Genomic DNA, 25,642 nt, shown 5'->3' on the forward strand with positions numbered 1-25,642 from the left:
GCAATTTGTTGAGGAATATTGCAGGTGTGATGTGAGGGAGAGGAGTAATTTACTTCTGGTGTAGAAATGTATCTGAATGGAGTTTTGAATTGGCGTGTCTTTTGTGCCACAGCTTAAGTACATTCATTCTGTTCCAACGGGTGTTGGAGATATCTATTCTTTTTAAGGGCATGCTGACCAGTGGGCTTGGAATGATTAGAGAAATGGTTAACCCTCTTGACAGCTTATTGGATTTATGTAATAGTTTCTGCCAAGACATTATTAATCACCAGGATCTTACATCTCTGAATTGTGAAGGGAAACAGAATTTTTTTCTAGTTGTTTATTTTTTGTTGAGTGACACAGGCAGGCGTAACTAAATTTATTTATTTTTGAAAAAACATTTGTATCAGCTAAACAGTTTGACTCTTTATTCATTGTGCATACAGGTTGCTACATTATATTGATTGTGTTGACAAGGAGAGCAGAACTTGCGAGCTCTTACACAAACTATGGCTCTGGGTTGACGTTTGCAGGTTTCCTGATACATGTTCTGGCAGAATTGTTTGTAACTGATTTTTCAGTCAATATTTTCATCGCAAAGCTGGGAAAATTTTATTTTTTTTTCCCCACTCACCACCTTCCATTCACCATTTATCTAAATGATTTAGACTTGGGAATTGGAGGAATGGTGTCAAAAATTGTAGATGATATCAAATTGGTGGGTATTGCTAACAAGGGAGCCGGTTACCTCAGTTGACTGGACAGCTGGATTGTGATGTGGAGTGATGCCAACAGTGTGGGTTTGCAGGTTCAATTTCCGTACCAGCTGAGGTTAAGCATGAAGGTCCTGCCTTCTCAATATTGCCTAAGGTATGGTGACCCTCAGGTTAAATCCCTGCCAATCAGCTCTCTCTCTCTCTCTCTCAAAAAGCGGGAGAGCAGCAATGGTCATCTGGGATTTTGGCGGCTTTCATATTTTCATTTCATTTCATTGCTAATAATGTGGAAGACTGCATCAAAATACAGAAAGACATAAACAGGTCTTAATATATGAATGGAATGGTGGAGAAATTACGTAAAATTCTATATGGAAAGGCGTGGTACATTTTGATTGAAGAAATAAAGACCACCTTTGCTTGGAAGGCCAAAATCCAAATCGGGTAGAACAATAAAGGTACCTGAGAACGCGTATGTTAATCGCTAAAAGTAGCAACACAAGACAATGCCATAAAGAGTGCATAGTAGGGAATAGTAGGGATCAAAATAGTAGGGATCATTTCCAGAGGGATAAAACACAAAAACAGGATGATACCAAGGTCACATGGATAAGGTGAGCAGTTCTACTCGCCATACTACAAAAGGCATATTGAAACACAAGAGTGCGTGGATTCTTTCCAAATTGAAAGGATTAAACTATGGGCAAGATTAAGGTATCTGGGGTTCTGCAAAAGATAACACCAAGAGGAAACCTATTCGAGGTATTTTTAAAATTCCGAGTGGCTTCAATAGGGTGGACGTGGTGATGATATTTCCACTTGTGAGTGAGTCCAGAACCAGGAAACAGAAATTAAAGATTGTTACTATCAGACAAAGAATTTAGTCAGATTTTTGTTAGTATGCTGAGTGTGTGAATCTTGATGCTACATCAAATGGTTGAGGCAGGTAGTACTGATAATTTTAAGAGAGACTTGAAGCATACTCAGGAATTGAATGGAATTGTGGACTTCAGTGGGAAAAGTTGGGAAGAGGTAATTTTAATGGAAGAAAAGCATAAATACTGGTGCAGACCAATTGTACCAATGGTCTGTTTCTGTGGCGTAAATTCTATGTAACAGTTATATTGAAGGGGAGGCTATGGTATTGTGGTTATATCAGTGGACTGGTAATTCAGAAGTCTGGACTAATCCTCTTGGGACACCGCTTTAAATCCCACCATGGCAGTTGGTAGAACATAAACTAAATTAATAAGATATGGAATTGAAAGCTAGCTGGTAACTATCATCGATTGTTGTAAAAACCCATCTGATTTTACTGATTGTCCTTTTGGGAGAGAAATCTGCCATCCTTACCTGGTCTGACCTATATGGGACTCCGGACCCACAACAGTGTGGATGACCAATAAGTGCCCATTGAATTGGCATAGCAAGCTACTCAGTTCAAGGGACCGGTAGTATCTTGCCAGTGTCATCCACCATGAAAGAATAACAAAAATACAGTCAGACTGTGTATTTCAGGGTACCCGAAAACATATTCTCAGGATTAATACACATTGACTTCAGTTTCCACTTGTCAAAACAGATTCGTACGTTACTGTACATGTAATTGGGTAAGAAGTCTCACAACACCAGTTTTGGACTTGTTGGACTTTAACCTGGTGTTGTGAGACTTCTTACTGTGTTTACCCCAGTCCAACGCCAGCATCTCCACATCATGTAATTGGGGACAGGGAATAAGCATACTTGCTTTTACTTTATTGTAGTTTCAAAATCATCATGGATTTTAATCTCAAGTTTGGCTACCTCCTTGGACATGTTTTGTCTTTCCTTCCATGGAACTGAGTGGAAGGGGTACAGGAACAGAATGCTACAACTCTGGGTGCAACTGGGTTTATTTGTCCCCACTGTTTGGGAGTTTACTCCTGAAAATCCATTGCGGAGAATGCTCGCAAGCTGTATCACATAACTTGCTCAGCACGTCAAATCAAGTTGCTTTTTCACTGGAGGTGTGGGAAATACTCGTCCTTCATGCCCCTACATTCAGTTGTACTGTGTTCCTTCAATGTGCCGGTGTACTGTTGTATAGTTCTTGGTTTCCAAGATGGCGCCGGAGCGTGGCGACTTCTTGCAGCCATACCCGGCATATCCTTTAATCCCTTTTTTTCACTCTCATTCTATGTTTTTAAAACTCTATTTTAACTCTTTTAAACTTTGTTACAGTGCTTTAATTCAATCTCTTACAGATTTGACAACACCTAGCTATGATTATAACACTAAATTCTGCATCCTCTTCTTTCTTTCTCAATGAACGATATGCTTTGTGCATATGGCACTCGAGAAACAATACCTTTCACTGTATACGAATACATGTTACAATGATAAATCAAATCAAATGAAAAACAATTTCATTTCCATTTATTTTTACCAGTATCTCTTCTTGGAAGCCAGCAATTCGAAGTCAAATTGCTTTCTCTTACAATTTACTAAATGCTTTTCTCTCTTGGTGACTTTTTTTAATTGTATTAATTTGAATCACTCAAATTTGAGTTCAAACTCAGATGAAAAGGCACTGTTTCATACCAGACACTCAACCAAGATTTTAAAATGAGACAAGAGAAGCTAACCTAGCAACAAAATGAAATCAAAATCAGCATTTTTTTCTGATTGTCGGTTGACCCTTATTATTAATAAGTAAAAGACAAATACTCAAATAAGCTTAAATTTGAACATTTTTTCACTTGACTTCAGATTGGGAAGATCCTCTGTTGCCAGAGCAATCAACTATATTGAAAGTATGAGGTAACTTCAGAAGTCACAAAGTCTTCTTATGGACAGTTAGAACTGAGAGTCTCGTGACGTGACAGCTGCGAAGCCTTTACCATCATGAGCAAATATAGCAGTTGCTTTGAATGGCAGAACACTGACCTCTCTTGCCACTGTTGAGCTTTTAAAACATTTAATTTTGCAAAAGATAATTTCCAATAGCTGCTATGAGGCATTCTGATCACATAGTACTTAACTAACGGATACTGAGATGTTAAACAATTTTTCCTCCATGCTTCTTATTTTATTTTCTCGCGTCCGATAGATTGATGCTTCTTAGTATTTTTTAACTCAGATACCTCTGTTCCATTAACAAGCATCTTTCCAGTCGTGAATGGCATGAGCTATTAACCATCCTCTTAGAGTCATCTGCCTGGAAGCTTAAATTGAGTTGTCAGATTGCAGCCTTATAAGACTTTGACACTACAACAGCCTTTTATAGGCTACAATGACCCAGAGACCAACCTGTGAGGTCAGTACTGTGACCTCTGTGCGGCTGTCACCTGAGCTGAGTACTCGGGTTAATCTGCTGCCGATGTATTTGCTTATCAATTGACTTTGCAGTGCAGAGTCTGCCCACTGACGTCATTTTAATTCTTAGCTGAACTCTGAATCTTTGCCACCTATTTTTGTCTCAATTTTTAAGAATATGCCTTTTCTCCTCACTTCAAAAGTATGTGAGGCTTATTTGGCATCACACAATTAGGCCCATGTCAATTGTCTATTGTTTAAGTTTCTAATGAAAGTCTAACTATTACCATGCCTTGCCCACTAGCTCCCACTCTAGTTGAAAGGATCAGGGCCCATAATGAAACTAATAAATTTCCTCTGTTTTTGGTGTACTGATGTAATGCCGAATCAAGTTTTCTGTTTTTAATCCCAGGGCAATTAGTATAGTCATTGGGATTTTTAAGTTCTTTGTTACAGGCCACCTCGGAGGTCTGCAGAGAAGAACCCTAATCCAATAAACGTCTCATTTAGATCATGAAAAGAAAGCATGAGGAGAAGCCCCACAGGAGAGGTCGTTTCCACTGCCACTAAGCAGCAACACTATGGGGAACTGTCAAATTAACCAGGAGGTCCCCATATTTAACATGCATTTTCTGTTGAAACTAATAATAGAATAATTATTTAATGCAGGTAGAACCTTTATAACAGGCCATAAAAGAAATAATAATTGTCCTCCAAAGAACTTGCCATTATGTTAGCTGTCTTGCAAAAGGCATGGGGGAGGGTGTGAGAAATGCAAGTAATAAATAGCTCTGGCTGAAGTTGGTCACAGAAAAAAGAATTGATAATTAGATGTAATTAGGGTGTATGAATCGTTGTCTTCTGTTTTGGGAATGAATAAATTTGGAAGAAAAAACCCTTGTGGTGAAAATGCTTTGATGTAAGAAGAGTAGTTGTGGCTTGGCAGCATAAAGGCAGTGTTTTATACTTTTTGCATAATAGCTGTAACACAGAAATGGTGAAAGGACTACAGCCCCCTATTTGCTTTAGACCAAGTGCTTTGAGGTTGGTTGATTCTTTTCAAACAAAAAGCATCAAAAGTTTTCAGCTGTTGGTAATGAGGAGTAGACCTCAACACAGCTGAAGGAGTTAGTTATCTCTAGTTTCTCCCTCTGGATCAAACAATAATAGATCAAAAAATTGAACTCCTATCTTAAAAGTGGTTCAGGCGCAAGGTAGAGTTTGTAGGTGGAAAAAGTGTTTTAACTTGACTTTTTACAAGCTGTGTCTTGCATGTAGTAATATAGCACACAGATATGACTTTTAAAAGAAAGTACAGATACTGTCCACAGGGATGTAAACCTGATCTTTGTTTGTTGCTGAGGATGGGTTTCAGTATTCTCACTGTGGAAATGGTGATTTTTTTGCAAAAAAAAAACAAATGCACATCACGCTGCTATTTTGGCTTCTTCCTATGTGATCACTGTGTACAAAGGGAAAATAAGTATAGAAGGTTGTTCCAGCACTGATTAGAATTGGTTCCTTGTGCAAACACAGCAACTGAGGACTTTTAATTCTTCCCCTGGTTTTACTAATTTGCTGCTGTTTTGCTCATGTTTTGCCTTGCAAGTATAGAGGAATAAAGGTTTGTTACAAGAGCTCTAGAAGGGATTGTGTTTCAAATTCACAGATATTAAAATTTTAAAAGCTTCTGGGATGACATGCTGGAATATTAGTTTAATTATCGTGTGGTCTTGAAAAGGTTCTTTCAGCTCTATAATGGTTTGTTATTTTGAATCCTCTGATCTATAATCAATGTGCTTCTAATATTCAAATAAATGGTTATAGAGGCTGAAAACCATCTGAGGAAAATACATTTAATTAAGCCAAAATGAGACAAAATGTTTGGTACTGGATTAAGCTGATTTTTAGTCCCTTCTATGTAGGTTTTGATGTTGCTTTATGATTTCATGACACCTAGCAATCAGCGCAAGTGTTTTCCAAATGGGGTTTAATTTCCCCTGATAATACGCTGGTTAACATATTTGTGTTCCCATGAGTAGAGAAGATTTAAGAAGCAACCTATTTGAGTTGTTTAAGATGATTAAACAATTGATAGGAAACTATTTCCTCTGGTCTGGGAGTCAAGGGCATAACCTTATAGAGTTAGGCTATTCATTGGTGATGTTGGGAGTACTCCTTCAGACAAAGGATAGTTGAAATCTGGAACTCTGTCCCCCAAAATGCAGCTGTGGCTGGATGCAAATTGAAAATTTCAAAACTGAGATTGGTAGTATCCCCTCCAGACCAAAATGTAATGGGTTTAATTGTGCCGATCAGTTCATGATCTGAATAGCTGAAGGAACAGGCACAAGGGGCTGAATGGTCTACTCCTGATCCCGTGCTCCTGAATATGTGAGGATAGAAAATACTTGCGAAACAAACTGCTGCATCCATGTTTGAAAAATAAAAACTTTGAAATGTGCTTTAAAATGCAGTAAAAGCTGCCTCCAGCAGAAAGGTCTTGTATTGTTTCACTCATTCCAATCTGATGGAGCTACTACATCTCCTCATGATCTTTCCTCTACAATCACCTGAGGTAAATTTCAGTGTTTCAACCTTGACCATCGATTATTGGCACAGATTTTATTGTACATAGCGATGTAGAAATTAGGAACAGATGAGAGCAAATGTAGCGCATCAAGCCTGCTCTGCTATTCAATCAGCTCATGGCTGATCGCTCCCTGGTCTCAAATCCACCTCCCTACCTGTTCCCTTTATCCCTTTAACCCATTTTTTAAAAAAATCAGAAATACATCTATCTCCTCCTCGAAACCATTTAATGTTTCAGACTCCACCATGCTACAGCGCAGCGAGTTCCACCTTTTCACCACCCTCTGCACGAAGTAGTTCCCCCTCATCTCAGTTTTAAATATTACTACCTTTCAACCTATATCTGTGACCTTTTGCTCTAGATTGCCCCACAAGGGGCAATTGGTCTATGTTTGCTCCATCAATCCCTTTTAGTATTCTATATACCTCGAACAGATCCCCTCTCATCCTTCTGAACTCCAACGAGTATATAAACTCAAACTGTTTAACCTTTCTTCGACTGTTTCATCCCCGGAATCAATTTGGTGAACCTCCTCTGAATTGCCTCCGATGCCGCCACATCCTTCCTCAAATAAGAAGACCAAAACTGGACACAATACCGCAGATACAATTGCAACACTTCTCTACTTTTATATTCAGTCCCTTTGCAATAAATGCCAACATTCTATTTGCCTTTTTTATTATGTGCTGTACCTACATACCAACTTACTGCAATTCATGGACAAAGAAACCCAAATCCTTCTGCCCAGATGCATTTTGAATCTGCTTTCCATTTAGATAATTTGCCTTCCTATATTTTAGGCCAAAATGATCATCTCTTACTTATCCACATTAAACTCCATCTACCAAATTTTGGGCCATTCTCCTAGTCTATATCTGTCTCTAAAATCTCTATCTCCTCTTCACTGCCTGCTTTCCCATCTATTTGAGTATCATCCACAAATTTGGCTATGTTACACTCTGTCCCTACTTATATAGATTGTAAATAGTTGAGGTCCAAGGACTAACTCTTGCAGCGCCCCAGCTAGTAACATTTTTCCAGCTAGAGAAGGACCCATTTATTCCAACCCTCTGCTTTCTTTCAGTCAGCCAATACTCAATCTAATCTAGTATTCTACCCCAACCCCTGTGATTTCATCTGCTGGATCAATCTTCTATGCGGCACCTTGTCAAACATCTTCTGGAAGTCTAGATGTTCCACATCCACAGGTTCCCCATTATCCACCTTGCTGGTTATTTCCTCAAAGAACTTAAGCAAGTTTGTCAAGCATGACTTATCCTTCATAAAACCATACTGACAATGGTGGAATGAACTTTGTCTTTCCAAATGAGGTCATTTCCTCGTTAATGATTGACTCCAGCAATTTCTCCACAGAGGTCAAGCTAACCAACTTATAGTTTCCTACTTTTTGTCTCTCTCCCTTTTTGAATTGGGGTGTCATACTAGCGTGTTTTCAACCCACCAGAACCTTACCAGAATCCAAGGAATTTTGGAATATCACCATCAATGCATCCACTTTCTCTGCTGCAACGTCCTTTAATACCCTAGGGTGCACGCCATCAGATCCCAGAGATTTAGATGACTTCAATCCCATTAGTTTATTCAATACCTTCTCCCTAGTGATGGTTATTGCACCAAGTTCCTCTGCATTAACTGCAGTTTTTTTGGAAAATTTTCATTATTTCCTATCATGAAGACAGAGGCAAAATATTGGTTTAGTGCGTCCTCCATCCCTGTGTTTCCCATTAATACCTCACCAGTGTTGTCCTCTAAAGGGCTTATAATATTTGCCATAGATTAAGACTTAACCTTGTACAAATGTTTGCATTTTTCTGTGGCAAGTTGTGAAAGTGAGCTGATAATGTCACAACAAATGCAAAGGGCATGCACTTATGCGTTTATGGAACTTTCTTGGCTTTATGCCCTTTCTCTTCCCTATCAATGCAAAACCCAATTCTGTTGCAGATATCGTCTTCAGAATTGATTTCTTTGAAGATTTCCTACCTGGTACTCATTTCCACATTCTTCACAAACTTCAACTGCTCCTGAGCTTTTTACAAGTCCTACCGATCCTCTCATTGGCATCCTTGACACCTTGCACTGGTTCCCCTGTGTTATAGCAAATTAATTTCAAGATCCACTTTTCATCTTCAAATCATTTTAAGCTTCACCCTAATATTTGATCAGTTTTCAACCTCCAGCCTCACAGATTGATCCTTCAGCCACTATCTCCTTGATCCTTGCAATTTCTTTGAGAAAAACAACCTCCTCACTACCTCCTTCCCTCTACATCAAAAGGTATCCAAAAAATATTTCTATTGGGCTCCTCCATTCCTAATTTGTTTTGCTGCTCCCTCCCCATCTCCTTAAATGTTGACCTTGATTTTTCATATGGTGTGTGATTTAAGTATACGTTGTTGGTCTTTATTATTAAATAAGTGAAGCCTTTCATTAACAGCACTTTAAATCTAACATTCCAGTTGAATCTTGTCTCTTGTCATTAAGGTTTCATAGTGGTGAACAGCCTCACAAGCTTGGAAACATGTTAAAGTTAAAAGTTAAAGTTTATTAGTCACAAGTAAGGCTTACCTTACCACTACAATGAAATTACTGTGAAATTCCCCTTGTTGCCACAGTCTGGTGCCTGTTCAGATCAATGCACCTAACCAGCATGCCTTTCAGAATGTGAGAGGAAACTGGAACACCCAGAGGAAACCCACGCAGACACGGGAGAACATGCAGACTCCACACAGACAGTGACCCAAGCCAGGAGTGGAACTTAGGCCCCTGGCGCTGTGTGGCAGCCATGCTAACCACAGTGCCACCATGCCATTGTGAGCTTTGGGGCAAAATGTTTCTAGTAACTTTCCATTTTGCAAAGTGTAACATAACTCTATTTTGAAGTGACCAGATCTAGAATATTGGGGGTGATTCCCCTCAGGCGTTCAATTGGTGGGAAAACTGTTCTGTATCATGACTGTTTTTTCAATGCAGCTTCAGACCTGAATCTCCTCACTCTGTGCAATGCAGCATTCACAATCATGAATATCATTAAAAACCTGGGGTGGGGGGGTAGCGGAGGCCTATTTGCGCCAGAGTCTGACAGCTTTGGAACCCTGCACATACGTGTTGGCCCCAATCTGTCAGATTCCCCATTTGCTGGCCAATCCAGGCCCCCCACAGTGCTGCCCTTCCAGCCCTCCCCACGGCCCAATCACGGCCCCCACAACAATCCCTGGGCCAGCCCTGCACCCTCCCCCCCACCCCACCTCCTCCACCAAAAGTGCCTTGAAGTCCAGCTCACCCCTCCTCCAGCCCAGACTGATTGCAATGCAAAGTAGCAGCGGGACTCCCCAACCCCACCAATTGCCCCCTAGGCCCTGCCCACACTAGGTCCCAGCCCCTTGGCATTGCCCAGTGCCCTTTGGGCAGTGCCCAGGGGCATAGGCTGGCACTACCAGGTTATCCATGACCAGGGGGCCCAGTGCCCAACTCCTTGGGGGCCCCCAATCGCCCCCTTTCAGCCTGGGATTTCCCGCTTGTTCCCCGAATGTAGGGAGCTACTCTAAATCCCGCCAGAATGAAATACTCTGGCGGGGTGGGAGACGCTATCAGACCTGATTAATTGCGTGCCCAGCCTGATAATGGCATTTAAAATACATTTAAAATGTATGTTAAACATATTCAAATGACTTATCTCACTTCCCACTGGACATCTGGGCATTCCTGACAGCGTCATTTTCTTCCGGTTGGGAGATGCGCGCAGATCGTAGAAGCTTGCGGGGAACCCGCAAAATGACCGACATGCATCTCCTGACCCGACCCGCCAAAAAAGTTGCAGGTCGCAATGGGAGAATGGGACCCATTGTTTCCCCATTGTTTGCGAGTGATAAAACAAGAAGGTGAGTAGTAATTTGAAGACCACATTTTTTTGGTTGCAGGTTAACTTCTAACGTCGCTTTGGTCACTACTGAGAATTGAATAGAAAGCAGATTTAATGAGAGATGCTCAGAATTGAGTTTTGATGAAGTAAAATTGGTCGAGGAACTGTTTACTCAGTCATAAGTTTAAGATCGTTATTAAAGGGAAAAGTTTTGAGAATTTTATTTTCATACAGAGGTGTCAGGGTGCAGAATGCTTCCTCAAAAAACAGGTTGGAAATAGATTTTCTAATAGTATTTTTAAAATAAAATGGATGCGTTTTGAAAAGTAAGAATTTAAAAAGTTTAAGAGAGGAAATGACAAAAGAACGGGCAGTTTCAGAGAACCGTGCAGGCATGTTGGGCTGAATAGCTTCCCCTCCGTTATTTTGAGGAATATTAATAGAATATTGCAGCATATCTTTAAAAAAACTAAACTGCACAATCTCCTTATTAAAGTGAAACCATCTCAAACTCATCATATTATGGCTTTCTGGAACTTGTAGCTTGTCTGTGGGGAGATTTTGTATCCCAAAACAAAGAGAGTGCAGGGGTACTGACAAAGCATTGCAGTGCCTCACTTAAATGGGATTATATGTATTCATGTCTCATGCAGGGTTCCCGTAGTTGACTTGGCAATCTTCATTTATGCATTTTGAGCACTTCACTGTGCAATTATGAATGATTCAAAGAATCAGTTCTTAACAACCTAAATTTTAAAGGCTGATTAGGACAGGGATTGATAGTATAGTAGGGTGGAACTTGTTGCAGCATTATTTCTGGAATCATTATTAATCACTGCTGGTCAGAAACGTTTCTGTATATTGCTGACTATCATCAGCTGTGGTAGTTAACCCTTAGGCTGCCATCACTGCATTTTGAAAACACTTAATCTCCAAATATCCAACTGGAATATAAGACTTCCAAATTGGCCATTTGGATAGTCTGTACACATTAGAAAGGCTGTTAATGTAGATGAGTTGAAAAATGATTCTTCCTATTTAAATGGCTCTCCATCCTGCTACCCTGAAAAACAAACTTAAAAAAATACTTGCCTTTGAGAGTGCTGAGTTTCCTTCCTGCATAGTTTTAACACCTTTGCATTAGAATACCTGAGCCTTCTCTACAATTACTTCGAATGTTGGGCACTTGCTTTGCCTGAGTCTTCCCTATGCTGAGAGAGGCTGCCTGTTGGAAACCTATGCATGTCACAGTAGTCATGGCAGTCCACAATCTAATGTTCAGTGAAGCCCAAGATGGGCCTGATTTCTATTGATGGCTACAATTGGACCAATAACAAAAAAAACTCAAGTTTTCTTGGTTATAGAGGAGTCTGATGAGAATTCTATCTAATGCACTAACCTGGGAAGCTGTAAGTGGTCAGCAAGGTGCAAAGGTTTTGTTATACATGCCAGAAGTTTTCAGAACCTGCTTTATCTTGCTCATAACATCACCAGAAAGTTCCTCATTCATGTCATGCAAACTGCAGCTTTGTTCTCTTTATTGCCTTTGCACGTATGCCTAATCTTTTGTCCTTTCGCAGCACAGAAACTTCCATGATCTAGAGTCTCAATGGGTTGCAAAGATACATCAGAGATGAAAGATTGCATCATTGAAAATCACTATAATGCCTGTCAAGAACCCTGACAGCGTGAATAAAAGTAATTCAGGACAATTATTTCCAATTATAGAGAGTAAATGAAAGACGGGAATCAAGCCACAGTATCTTTTAAAAATCCTTAATACGCAGTACAGCAGATCAACTTGAGAAATCTATAAATATGATTTAACCTTAATCCCTGTGTACCGTGGAGCTTGATTTTTTTTCTCTGTACATCTCTCTCTCTCATCTATTAACACTTGCTTGTCATGTGATTATCTTAGAAAATCCTTTTTGCAAACTTTTAAAATAAACTTCTTTGTAAACATCTTCCTGCCATAAGGCATTCAATTCCTTTTGCACATGGCAGTCCTGGGACTTGGGTATAAAGATGTATCCAGAGATAGATACAAACAGTGATGTACCACATTTTCAATCTGAAAAACTTTTTTTTTGGATTTCAGTTAAACCGCCAAAGGAAAAAACACTTTATGCAAATTACCCCCTTTCTCTCCCTTCTACTCCCAAACACCCAACTCCTCCCCTAAAAGATTGATAAATCATCAAGAATATCGGTTTCCAGAGGAAAAAGATTCTGTTTGTCTCAATAAAAATGTAACCATGGGGAAACCCATTTTGTCATGTCTCTTGGCTGGTAAAGACTCAGAATGATGACGTATCTAGTAGATGCACTCATATTTGATTAGTGTTCTGTTGAGCAGAAATTGGCATTCTTGAACATGCATGACAAATCTTGTACTTGAATGGAGCCAAATACTTAAATGCTGTCAGTAGCATCCTGTAAACTTGCTCAGCTTAATGATGGTGTATGAAATATATTTACTTTGCAACAATGGAAAATGTTGATAAAGGTGCTTTCATACACTCCCAAATATTGTTCCCATTGACAGTGCCACATATGAAGAAATTACAAGCCTCAGTTAAAAAACTTACCTATGAAATTATCTTCACATTTGATGATGATAGTTTGATCCCAACAACATTAGCTATTTTTGTCTCCTGCATTTCAGACAAAGTTGTAGACATAGAAACCCTACAGTGCAGAAAGATGCCATTCAGCCCATCAAGTCTGCACTATCAACAATCTCATCTAGGCCTTATCCCTATACCCCACATATTTACCCCACTAATCTACACATCCCAGGACACATTAAGGGGCAATTTAACATGACCAATGCACTTAACCCGCACAACTTTGGACTGTGGGATGAAACCAAAGCACTCAGAGGAAACCCACAAAGACATGGGGAGAATATGCAAACTCCACAGAGACAGTGACCCAAGCCAGGAATCGAACCCAAGTTCTTGGGGCTGTGAGGTAGCAATGCTAACCACTGTGCCACTGTGCTGCCTGGTAAGTAAGTAAATCCTAACTCCTTATGCCCCCAGAGAAAGTAATTTCACTTGCCTAGATATCTAAGTGAATGAATGGTGCACCCAAAGACTGAACAGACAATCCATTTTTGTTTTATCACCTGCCCTCAGTATAATCTACTAAATCTTTAGAAAGAGGCAGAATAGCATTTTGACTTGACCTTTAACTACATATCACATTTATTAAGCAGTTTTAAAAATTAATAGTCACAGTGATACAACATCAATTTTGCATTAGTTAAGATTAGCAAATCTCTTTTGTTTAAGTTCAGTTTATTTATCAGTGTCTCAAGTAGACTTACATTAATATTGCAATGAAGTTACTGTGAAAATTCCCCGAATCGCCACACTCCAGCACCTGACCAAGTACGCTGAGGGAGAATTTAGCATGGCCAGTGCACTTAACCAGCACGTCTTTCGGACTGTGGGAGGAAATCCATGCAGACTCCGCACAGACATTGACCCAGGCTGGGAATTGAACCTGGGTCTCTGGCGCTGTGAGGCAACAGTCCTTACAACTGTGTGACCGTGCCACCCATAGAAAAAAATACTAAATAACTTACAACTGCTGTATTAAATAGTAACTCATATCCTCATAGCAATGTTTCTACTTTTCTCAGCATGTACAGAAGATATCTGGCATAACTATCTCCTGTAAAAGGCACACGTAGACTTTGATAAAAATGACCAGAACTCATTTAGTTTAAATAAAAACCTGTTCATCTTGTTTTAAGTTGCCTGTTGAACACTCGGCAACATAAAAGGATTTATGGCACAGAAGGAGGCCATTGAATCCCTGCTGGCTGAAAAAGATCAACCAACCTCACTCCACATTCCAGCTGTTGTAGCTGTGGATTATGGCACTTGCACTCCATATCCAAGTATTTTTACAATGTGATGAGAACTTCTGCCTCTACCACCTTTTCAGACAGGGAGTTCCAAATCCCATCACCCTCCAAGTGAGAAGAATTACTCCTCAATTCTCCTTTAATCTTTCCACCAATCATTTTAAGTCTGTGCTGCCCTGGTTATTGACCTCCCTGCTGAAGGAAATAGATCCTCCCTAACCACTCTCCCTTGGCCCTGATAACTTTATTTACCTCAATTAAATCTTTTTTCAGTCTTCTTAGTTCCAAAGAAAACAACCACAACCTATACAATCTTCCTTCATAGCTAAAATTTTCTATTCTTGATAACATTCTCATAAATCCCTTGTATCCTTTCTAATCTGATCACACTCTTCTTGTAATGTTCTGTCAAGAGCACAATGCAGTTCTAATATGACCAACTTCCTTTTATATTCTAGGCCTCAGCCAATAAAGAAAAGCATTACATGTACCTCCCTGAACACTCTAGCTATCTGTTTTTTCACCTTCAAGGATCTATAGACACAAACTCTATGGTCCCTTTCTTCCCGTACACTTTCCGAATCATAAAATTTATTGTACATTTCCTTGTCTTGTTTGTCCTCCCCTTGCGCTAATTCTCTTTATTCTTTATTGGCTGAGGCCTAGAGTATAAAAGGAGGTTGGTCATGTTAGAACTGCATTGTGTTCTTGACACAACATTACAAGAAGAGTGTGATCACATTAGAAAGGATACAAGAGATTTATGAGAATGTTATCAAGAATAGAAAATTTTAGCTGTGAAGGGAGATTGGATAGGTTGTGGTTGTTTTCTTCAGAACAAAGAAGACTGAAAAAAGATTTAATTGAGGTAAGTAAAGTTATCAGGGCCAAGGGAGAGTGGTCCCTTTTTTATCCACAATTGAAAGCTTCTTCCTGCCCATTAATCACACAACTAACTTTCATGTCATCTGTATGATAACCCCACAAGGCTGATGGGAAATCACTGATTGATCTCCCTGTGCAGCTCACTGAGTATGAGTTCCTCTGGTAACAGGTAATGAACTTATTTCCTAAGCCTTTTATAAAGCAGATCCAGGCCTGGGGCCTGTAAAACTGTGTTCCTAAGCAGGGACTTGTGTGTGTAGCTTTACTTTCTGTTCAGTAATAAATGATGTTCCTTTCCAAACGGCTTTCATGAGTTACTACAATCTGCAAATTCTTAATCATGCTCCTGTATTTAAGTTTCAATCATGGATATACCACAAGCAGTAAGGGGGTCTGTTTTGAGACTTGAGGAACCCCACTGGAAACAACCTTCTAATCACAAAAACACCCTGTGGCACAAATTGACCCTTGGCTTCCTTACCTGACTCTGTTGCAGGAGGCATTGCCATGGAGAAAGCAGTAGGGAACTATAGGCTCCCCAAGCTTCTGGGTAATTCAAAAAAGGCTCAAGGCTTCAACAGATTGCTTTTGTTTACAGAGAACTGATCCCTGTCATTGAATGTATGTCACCTCTAACAAGTGTAAATGAGCAATGTTACAAGCTCAACTGATTATCACAAATTAGTGTCACTATTAGCACACTTAGGATTGTCCAATTGTGGAATCACATCCAACCATGGACACATTAGGATTCCAACACCATGTATTAGAAGATTGGCTTTATCGGCAATCTCAGAAATAGGGCCTGAACAATTTGCTCTTTCTGTGCAGTCTTGACGCTGCATTAGGGCGCATCAAAACTATCCCATGGGATACTGGCTACCTCAATTAGATCATTGCTTGCTGTATATTGCATACCGTCATGAATGGGCCCAATATCACCCCTTTCAGACCTGACAAGTGCTCAGTATACTTTATCCTGGGAAAGTAAGGTATCTCAGAAAAACATTTGAACAGCGGGTGAAGCCATGTTTCATACTGCCACTAAGCAGAGGCTACACATTTGGAATTTTTGACCAACAGGATGCTACTGTCAAGCAAGTAGGATGTTCTGCCTACCATACCAATGACTAAAGTGCTATATGAGTTTCAGTGTCAATGTGATGCCAGGTGCTGTACATCCCAATGACTGGAGGATCATATCAAATTACATACCCCTTCGGCCATTTGCAATAGTGAGAGTACTGACCGTTTTCAACCAGCCTATGAACATTAATGTCTAACATTAGATATGATTCCCTCATTGGACAGCACTTGCTTAACTATAACTTGGAAAAGCAATTACTATTTCCACATTTTCTCTGTGATTGTATGAGATGTCTTAGCACATTGACAAATGCATTACCTCGATGATATAAATGGTGTTTATTTGCATACAGAGAGTGTATTCTATACAAATCTATTGTTCTGATAAATAGAAATAATACGACATCTGAAACTTGTATCAGTGATTTTTCCTTGGCTGACAAAGAAGTTCAATCTTTATTTTTATTTTGTTATGTTTTTCTTTGCAGAAGTATTGTGAAGCTATCCAGCTGGATTCTGAAATTGACTATAGGAAAAGATACCTTCCTGGAGCAGGAAAACTATATTATCTGTAAGTTTGAAAAGAAAAATTAAGGTAGTTCATTACATGGAGAAACTGTAGTAGAATCAACAGTGATTCTCCACCAGACTTGGAGTCAATAATGAAAATTGCCAGATACCACAAGTCTTCAACTTCTGGTACAGTACGACAGTATCTTGGAGCATGAATTGAGCTAACCACAATAAAATTAACAGAGAAAACATATCATTTTATTTGCTTCACCACAATGAAGAGAAGCATTCTACTGTATGAAAATGTGATGCAAGGTTTTGGCCTATGAAAATCTTGGTGGATAATCAGAGAAGAATGATTTGTTGTACTGTATTCCCTTTTTATTTTTCCGTCCAACATTGACACTGTATATGATTCCCACTTGTCTCTGGAGCTGAGCTGTAGTGACCAAATAATAACTTTGTGAATATGGATTGTTTTCACTGGAAAGACAAGAGGCTGAGGAGCAAGCTGATAGAGGTCCATAAACTTATAAGAGGCATGGGTAGGGTGGATACGCGGAGGCTTTTTCCCAGAGTGGAAGGGTTGACTACAAGAGGGACAGGTTTAAGATGAGACAGGTTTAAGGTAAGTTCAGGGGAGACGTGTGGGGAAGGGTTTTCACACGCAGGGTGGTGGGTGCTTGGAACTCATTGCCAGTGGAGGTAGTGGAAGCAGACACGTTAGCAATGTTTAAGGCGCATCTTGATTGACATATGAACAGGAGGTGAATGGAGGAATAGAAACCATGTATCGGCGCAGGCCTAATGGGCTGAAGGGCCTGTTCCTGTGCTATAGCCTTGATGACACTGAGCCCAAATGTAATATGTCTGCATGTCGTGAAGGCCCTGTCACAGCATAGAAAATATGAGAAGAGTGTTTAGCCCTACGAGCCTGTTTTGTGATTCGGTGAGATCATACTGATCCATGACCTACCTTCAAAATCCAATACTTCTACTAGGTGAGGTGCAAGGTATCAAAGCAGCATTTGACAAAGTATGGCATCAAGGAGCCTGAGCAAAACCAGAGGCAGTGCGAATTGGAGAAAACTCTCCATGGTGGGAGTCATACCTAGCACAGTTGCGATTGTTGGAGGTCAACCGTCTCAGTTTCAGGACATCACTACAAGAGTCCCTCAAGGTCCTAGGCCCAATCATCTTCAGCTGCTTCATCAGTTACCTTGTTTTCACCATGTCAGAAGTGAGGATGTTTGCCGATGATTGCATAATGTTCATCACCATTTGTGACTTCTCAGATACTGAAGTAGTTCATGTCCAAAAGCAGCAAGACCTGGACAATATCCAGGCTTGGGCTGATAAAGGACATGTAACAGAGTGGCATGGTAGCACAGTGATTAGCATTGCTGCTTCACAGCGCCAGGGACCCAGGTTCAATTCCTGGCTTGGGTCACTGTCTGTCTGGAGTTTGCACATTCTCCCCGTGTCTGCGGGTTTCCTCCGGGTGCTCCGGTTTCCTCTCATGTTCTGAAAGACGTGCTAGTTAGCTGCAGTGACCTGAACAGGCACTGAACTGTGGTGATTAGGGGAATTTCACAGCAACTTCATTGCAGTGTTAATGTAAGCCTTATTTGTGACTAATAAATAAACTAAACTTCTAACATATGTGCCACATAACTGCCAGACAATGACCATCTCCAACAAGAGAGAATCTAAACATCTCTCTGTGACATTCAATGGTGTTACCGTCACTGAATGCGCCGCTATTAATATTCTGGGGTTTACAATTGACCAGAAACCTAACTACACTAGCCACTTAAATACTGTGGTTACAAGAGCAGGTCAAAGGTAGGAATTTGGCAGTGAATAGCTCCGTCCTGACTCCTCAAAGCTTGTCCACTATCTACAAGGCACAATTCAGGAGTGTGATGGAATATTCTCCTTTTTTCCTGGATGAGTGCAGTACCAGCAACGTTTAGAAGCTCAGCAACATTTAGAAGCTTGTTTGGCACTCCATCCACTGGCATTCACTCCCTCCTCCACCATCAACACACAGTGGCAGCAATGTGTACCATCTATAAGAATGCACCGCAGAAACTCACAGAACTCTTCAGAAAGCACCTTGCAAATCCATGGTTGGTAGCATCTAGAAAGACAAGGGCGGCAAATATGTGGGAACATCGCCACCTGGAAGTTCCCATCAAGTCACACAACACATGAAAATATATTGTCATTTCTTCGCTGTCACTGGTCAAATTCCTGGAACTCTGTCCTCAACAGCACTGTGGGTGTTCATATAACAGATGGACTGCAGCAGTTCAAAAAGGCAACCCACCACCACTTTCTCTTAAGGGCAATAAATGCTGGCTTTGCCCATGTCCGAGGAGTAAATAAGCAAAACACTGCTTATAATGCCATCTATCGCTGCTGCTTACCAGAAAAGCACAGAGCAAATTTGCCATTCTTGCGCAAGACAATTCCAATGACAGCTTGACGAGGGCAGCGCTTGCTGATGATACTGGATCCAAAACTGGTTTATAAAAACTTAATGAGACTAGTGTGTGACAGTGTCCAGGCACAGTTGATACACATGTGAAAGAGGATAGAATGAGCTGATGGAGGCACCAACCCTAATCTTTCAAAATTCTTTTGAAGTGGTGAAGGAATGAAGTGTAGCAAATAAATAAGTCTTTCCTCAGTGAAGAGTAAAATGATAAGTGAGGGAAGTTTAGGCCAGTTTGACAATGTTGTGGGAAAATTGCTACCGCTCATTTGGGATTGGATGAAACATGGAAACATTTATTGAGTCATGGCCTTATTGGCGATTGGTCATGCTTGACTAATTTCATTGCTTCTTTCTGTTTGAGCAAGCAACAATTTCTGGGTAAAGAACGCTTGCATTCATGTACTCCCTTTCATCTCCTCAAGATTTACCAACACACTTGAATGTTAAGTGTGGTCACTGTTGTGGCAAGCTTTACAGCCAATATACACACAGCAATGGCCTAGTGGTGTTATTGCTAGACTATTCATCAAAAAACTCAGATAATTTTCTGAGGACCCGGATTCGAAACCCGCCACGACAGAGGGTGGAATTTGGATTCAATAAAAAATATGTGGAATTAAGAATCTACTGATGACTATGAAACCATTGTCGGAAAAACTCATCTGGTTCACTAATGTCCTTTAGGGAAAGAAATCTGCCATCCTTACTTGGTCTGGCCTACATGTGACTCCAGAGCTATGGTAGTGTGTTTGACTCTCAACTGCCTTCCAAGGGCAGCTAGGGATGGGTAATAAATTCTGATCAGCCAGCAACGCTCACGTCCCATGAATGAAAAAAAAACCCAAAATCTTCCAACTGGACAAGTGACCAATTTGCATGTTTTAGGGTGTTGATTGGGGTAGGGTGGTTGCTAGGACACCGAGAACAATCTGTGTTTCTTCTTGGGAAGGGGTGGGGGGGAAAAGCATCATTGGATCTTTTCCATCAGCCTGAGTAGATGGTAAACACTTTGGTTTAACATCTCAGCGAAATAGGGCAATCTGTGATAGTAGAGCCCTCTTATTGCTACAGTGGAGTGCAAGCCTAGCTTAGCTGCTCAGGTCCTGGAGTGAGCTTGAACCCACAGTCTTCAGATTCAGAAACGATGCCACTAGCACTGATGCAGGGAAAAAGAATACAATGGGTTTATATATGGATGTTCAGAAGATGTTTGATCAGTGACATATGACACTAAGAAGGGTAGTAATAAAGAGAGTGGGAATGCATTGATAACGAGATGGCTTTGGGGAGGAAAGCAAAGAGTATGGGGTTTCTTTATTTTTTGGGAGGACGCAGGTTGTGGTATACCTTGGGACCTTGGTGGAAACTCTCGTGTGACAAATGGTTTGGGCATTGACTTGAAAAGAATTATGAAGTTCTCAGATGCCAGTTAAGGAACAGAACAAGCTGACGCTTTAGATAGGCTTATGGAACAGGCAGAAAAATGACAATCCAGTTCTATGCCTAGAAATGTGAAGTAGTAATTTTGAGAAAGAAGTATACCTCGAAGAGTAAGATTCTTAAAAGAAGATGAACAGGGAAAAATCATGTATGTAGATAAATAGATAGATCTTTAAAGTTGGGAGCACATTAGAACAAAGAACAAAAAATCAGCCCGGGAAACAGGCCCTTCGGCCCAATGAGCCCACGCCGCCATCTCAACACCACCAATCCCCCTCTTAGAAAAAGACAAATTAGCTGTTATTGCAAAGGGTCATTGAATGTAAAATTAAATAAATTATATTAAATTCATACAAAACATTGACTAAACTGCATTTGAAATATTGCATGGATCCAATTATAGGAAATGATATTGCGGAATATATACTTAAATTTACTAGCATCTTCTTACAGAAGTGGTTATAGATAAGTGGAAAGGTTCAAAAAATATTTTTCCCACTAGAACACAGAAGTTAAAGGGGAAATCTAAGAGGAGGTGTCAAGATTTTGAGAGGATACTGGAACACTCTTCCGACTGATTGGTGACCTGGTAATAGGGGACAGATTAAGCACCATCACTGGAAAAATGAAGAGGGAGATTGGAAGAATTTTTTTTAATCAGTTATTAGAAAATGGAATGTTTGCTCTTTAGACAGATGGTAAGGGGTGAATTTTACAGTCCCACCTGCTACGGGAAACAAAGTGGACGAGGGATAGACCACGGACAGGTCTGTTGACCTCGGGCAGGGTTTTCCGGTTTTGGGGCGAGTGAGGCCTGAAAATCCCATCCAAAATCATCTCTTAGAAGGGAATTGCATAAATATTAGAAAAGGAGAAGTGTAAATGAATACAGGGAAAGATCTAGAAAATTAGGTAGCTCCATTGAAACGCTGAAGTTTGCACCAATGAGGATTTAATAGCACGAGTAAGTTCATCCTAAATTATAATATGAATGCTTTTATGCTGTGGCACATTTAACAAAACAAATGATGTAATGTAAGATCCCAGGTCATTTTAGGATTTTGGTTCATTGCCGTGCTTGTCTGTGTTAAAATTCATTTGAACAGATTTGACATCTACTTACAGCAGATGTTAACATTGGCCAACTAAATATCAAACTTGCAATCTGTGAATGTTTAATTATTCAACTATACTTACCCATTCTGAAGAAGATGGGAACAAAGAACTTAGGATCAGGAGTAGGCCATAAAGCCCTTCAATGCTGCTCCACCATCCAACAAGATCAAGGCTGATCTGATTATATTATGTTTTCACCATTAGCTTGAAAAAGATCCAAACTAATGTACTCCACTGAAAGTTGACCAAGCACAAGTTTAAAGTTTTAAAAAAAGTTTGTTTATTAGTCACAAATAAGGCTTACATGAACACTGCAATGAAATTACTGTGAAATTCCCTTAGTCGCCACTGTCCAGCGCCTGTTTGGGTCAATGCACCTAACTAGCATGCCTTTCAGACTGTGGGAGGAAACTGGAGCACCTGGAGGAATCCCAAGCCAATACTGGAAGAACTTGCAAACTCTACACAGACAGTGACCTAAGCTGGGAATCGAACCACTGTGCCACCATGCTGCCCCAAGGAGTTTAATATAATGAAAACACAAATCCAAATGCCAGGATGGTTTTAGGAGCTTATGCAGTTTAGAATCCTTAAGTTCTCATTGTATTTTGCAGTTCTATCAAGAACGGAAGAAGACATGCAGGAAACAGCCTATCTTTACCATTATGTATAGCTAACATCTAGTACATACTGCACTTGTGTTCATTATTCTTTAATGTAGCAGAGACCCTTCATTCTGAACTATTGTTCCCTGAACCTGGAGAAATTAGACCAAAGGCATAGGTGATATTTTAACCCAATTATGTGCAGGATATAATGATGAGTATCTCAAACTGCTGCAACACAACAACATGAATAGGACCAAAATCATTATTGTGCAGGTGTAGCTGTAGTGAGCTAGGTACCATGTCTAGATAAATGCTTCTCAAATTTGTATTCGAATTGCACAATGACAAAAAATTAAATTGATGGTCAGTGGAAATATTAATATAAAGATTTAAAGTTTGAGGCATTCATTCAGAAACTGGAAAATGTAGCCAAATATTGGGCATCATAAACGTTGGCCTACAAGTCGATCTTTGAAGCCTCAGAAAATCTCCCTAAAAACAGGGGTCAATTTATACACCAAGTATAAAAGTGACCAGCTGATGTGAGTGTGTGCCACTTTGAAATGTGAAAAAAAAACATATTACATTAATGTGAGACAGTTTAGTGAATAAATTAACTGCACAAAGATAATTTTAACCACAATCAAAGCATTTTAAAAGCCGTCAAATTCATTGTCTTCAGCATCCGACATGATGAGTTCATCAAATTCATTCTGAGTCACTTTGGCAATGGCATCATTTAAAGGATCTCACTCTGCATCAGGGTTAACACTTTTTTTAAACAGAATCATCTCTCCACAACCATCCCTGCCAATGTGACACAATGGGCACTCATATTGCTGCTGTCTGAGGAATCACTGGAATCTCTGAGCAATCTTGGTCCTCTATATAGTGATATTAGACTTTTTTGTTCCATGAAGCAGTCACACCAACTTAGCTGTTGCTCTGAAATCTTCACTGAACTTGTGACTTGATGCAACTCACTTATTGTTGCTTATCTTCTCACATCTAATTGTACACAAGGCAGATTTTCATCTGTTTCCATAGCTAGCTTTTCCTGGAGCAGGTTGCTAGCCTTTCATCAGAGGCATATATCTTGAGAGGTGCTACTCCATATCAAATATGGCTGACCAGAAGTCTCTACAGCTCTTATCACCTATCATTGGTGTGTTGAAAGGATTTCGACACTCAACCCAAAGGCCACATTATGAATGCACCTTTCTTGGCCATCAAGTCCTGGGGTAGGACTCGAATCTGGAGCTTCTGGCTCAGAAGCAGAGGCTACTCACTATGTCACAAGAGCTCCATATTCACGTAAATGCCTATATGCACTTCTGGAGATGACGTAACCATTCCAACAATTTTCAAGGACCCATTCTGATGCATGCTTCTCAAGTTAAGGCCAGTGAATGGTCCCCTGTTCTCATGGTGCATTTGGCCTGAGACATCTTCAGAGCTGATTCCATTCTCTCACCAATTTGTCTCCAACACATAATTCCTTCCACGCAGCACAGCTACTTGACAAGTTAGCAACTGTTATAACTTTTAGCTTGAAACCAGCTTTGTACTTACTTCGTTTTGTGGGAAAATTCATTTCTCTTCATCATTTTACACACCAGGTCCAATTTGTATGGGTGTGTCTTAAACTTCTGCTCATCTTCACAACACAATTTGTAGCTCTTCCTTGATCCTTTGTGCCCACTTTTGAGGAAATATTAAGTAAAATGTACAATGCTGAGGTGAAAAATTGAGCCTGATTATCAATGCAAGTATAGTATGTCGTGGCTAAAAAACTGGGAGTTGACTTATATGCTGAGTGTGATCAAAAAGTGATTTTTGGGGATTGTATTATATGCCTGGTTGACCTACAAGCATTAGTATTTAGTAAATATGATAAATGATAAATATGATAAGTAGCCTTCAAACTTAAGAAGTCTGGTGCCACATACTTGAGGACCAATAGTTGTGTCAGATGTTACTGATACTGTGAGTCATATTGGAGTGTGGAGCTGCCCCTGTACATGCTGCTGACTCTTTCCTATGCTTGCATGTTTTGACCAGGTTTCAGGGTAGCTTTTTTTCCTTACCTATTTACTGATTTTGACATGGTTGTGTGCTGTGTTGTCAAATGATTTTGCAGTGATTGGTATGAAACATGGATCCAATGTTAGTGGCTGAAACATCTTATATTTATTTACAACCGAAAGTGAAATATGAAAACCAAAAGATTTGCTGAATATAGCATGATCAAAATGTGAAAATACATATATTGAGGAATGTTCATAATGGGTCAATTACCCGTTGTACATTCTTTTTCTGTGGCAATATAATAGTCATTTTGAAAAACAGATTTTTTTAATTGCTAGTAAAATGAATTCTATAATTAATTGATCATAAAATCCCAACAGTACAGAAGGAGGCCACATACCAAAAGCAGCTAAGGTAGACAAAGACGAATACATTGTGATTTCAAAGTGAGATTTCTATTTGCTAACATTTCAGAGATCACCAGAAGTGAGGCAAAAGTATCCTTTAGTCCCTCAATTTCTTTTTCAAAACTGTTTTCAAGAGCAACTTAATGAAGTTGCATTTCAAATATGCTATGAACAAGTGTTGCATAATAAAATATGAATAATATCTATTATTCAAATGTGAAGCTCAACATAGTTCTCACAATCCAGTCGGCAGGAAAATAACATGTTGTAACTGTGAATATTCAAACACCGTGAACAATTTCCTATCAGTCACTCTGTTGTTGAAATGAGCTACTTTAAACATGGGATCAAAAGTCACCGTCTGCTTCTTTGATTACAAAGGAAATAAAGCAATTTAAAATTCATGACAGTTTATGGGAAAAAAAGTCTGTAATTTTGACATCTGTTCCAAAGAAAAATGGTATACAAGCTACTCTACTTACAAATGTTGTTTCGTTATTTTCTTTGGGACTGATTGCTAAACAGGAAGGAACTATTCATCTCAAAATCACATTTACTTTTGTCAATTCCAATGCACAATGTGACTAATAACACCTAAGTGTGATTCTCCTGTCTGTCCATGTAGCAGAAGTTGCTGTAACTTTTTAAAACTGTTCTATGTTCATCTGTTCAACAATGTTTTCAAATCACGAAAATTATTCTATGCGC

At 39.8% G+C, this 25,642-nt stretch overlaps 1 protein-coding gene across 2 annotated transcripts in view; it reads left to right on the forward strand.

The window, feature by feature from the left end:
• LOC145345167 (AFG1-like ATPase) overlaps positions 1-25,642 on the forward strand; it is a 129,455-nt gene that overhangs the window by 67,470 nt on the left and 36,343 nt on the right. For both annotated transcript variants that reach the window (XM_080192863.1, XM_080192864.1), the window contains exon 8: positions 16,808-16,890. In XM_080192863.1, coding sequence (XP_080048989.1) covers positions 16,808-16,890 — 83 coding nt within the window. The remainder of the gene's footprint in view (positions 1-16,807; positions 16,891-25,642) is intronic.

This window comes from Carcharhinus amblyrhynchos, chromosome 7, assembly GCF_965287045.1.
Source record: "Carcharhinus amblyrhynchos chromosome 7, sCarAmb.v2.hapA, whole genome shotgun sequence".
Classification (NCBI taxonomy): Eukaryota; Metazoa; Chordata; class Chondrichthyes; order Carcharhiniformes; family Carcharhinidae; genus Carcharhinus; species Carcharhinus amblyrhynchos.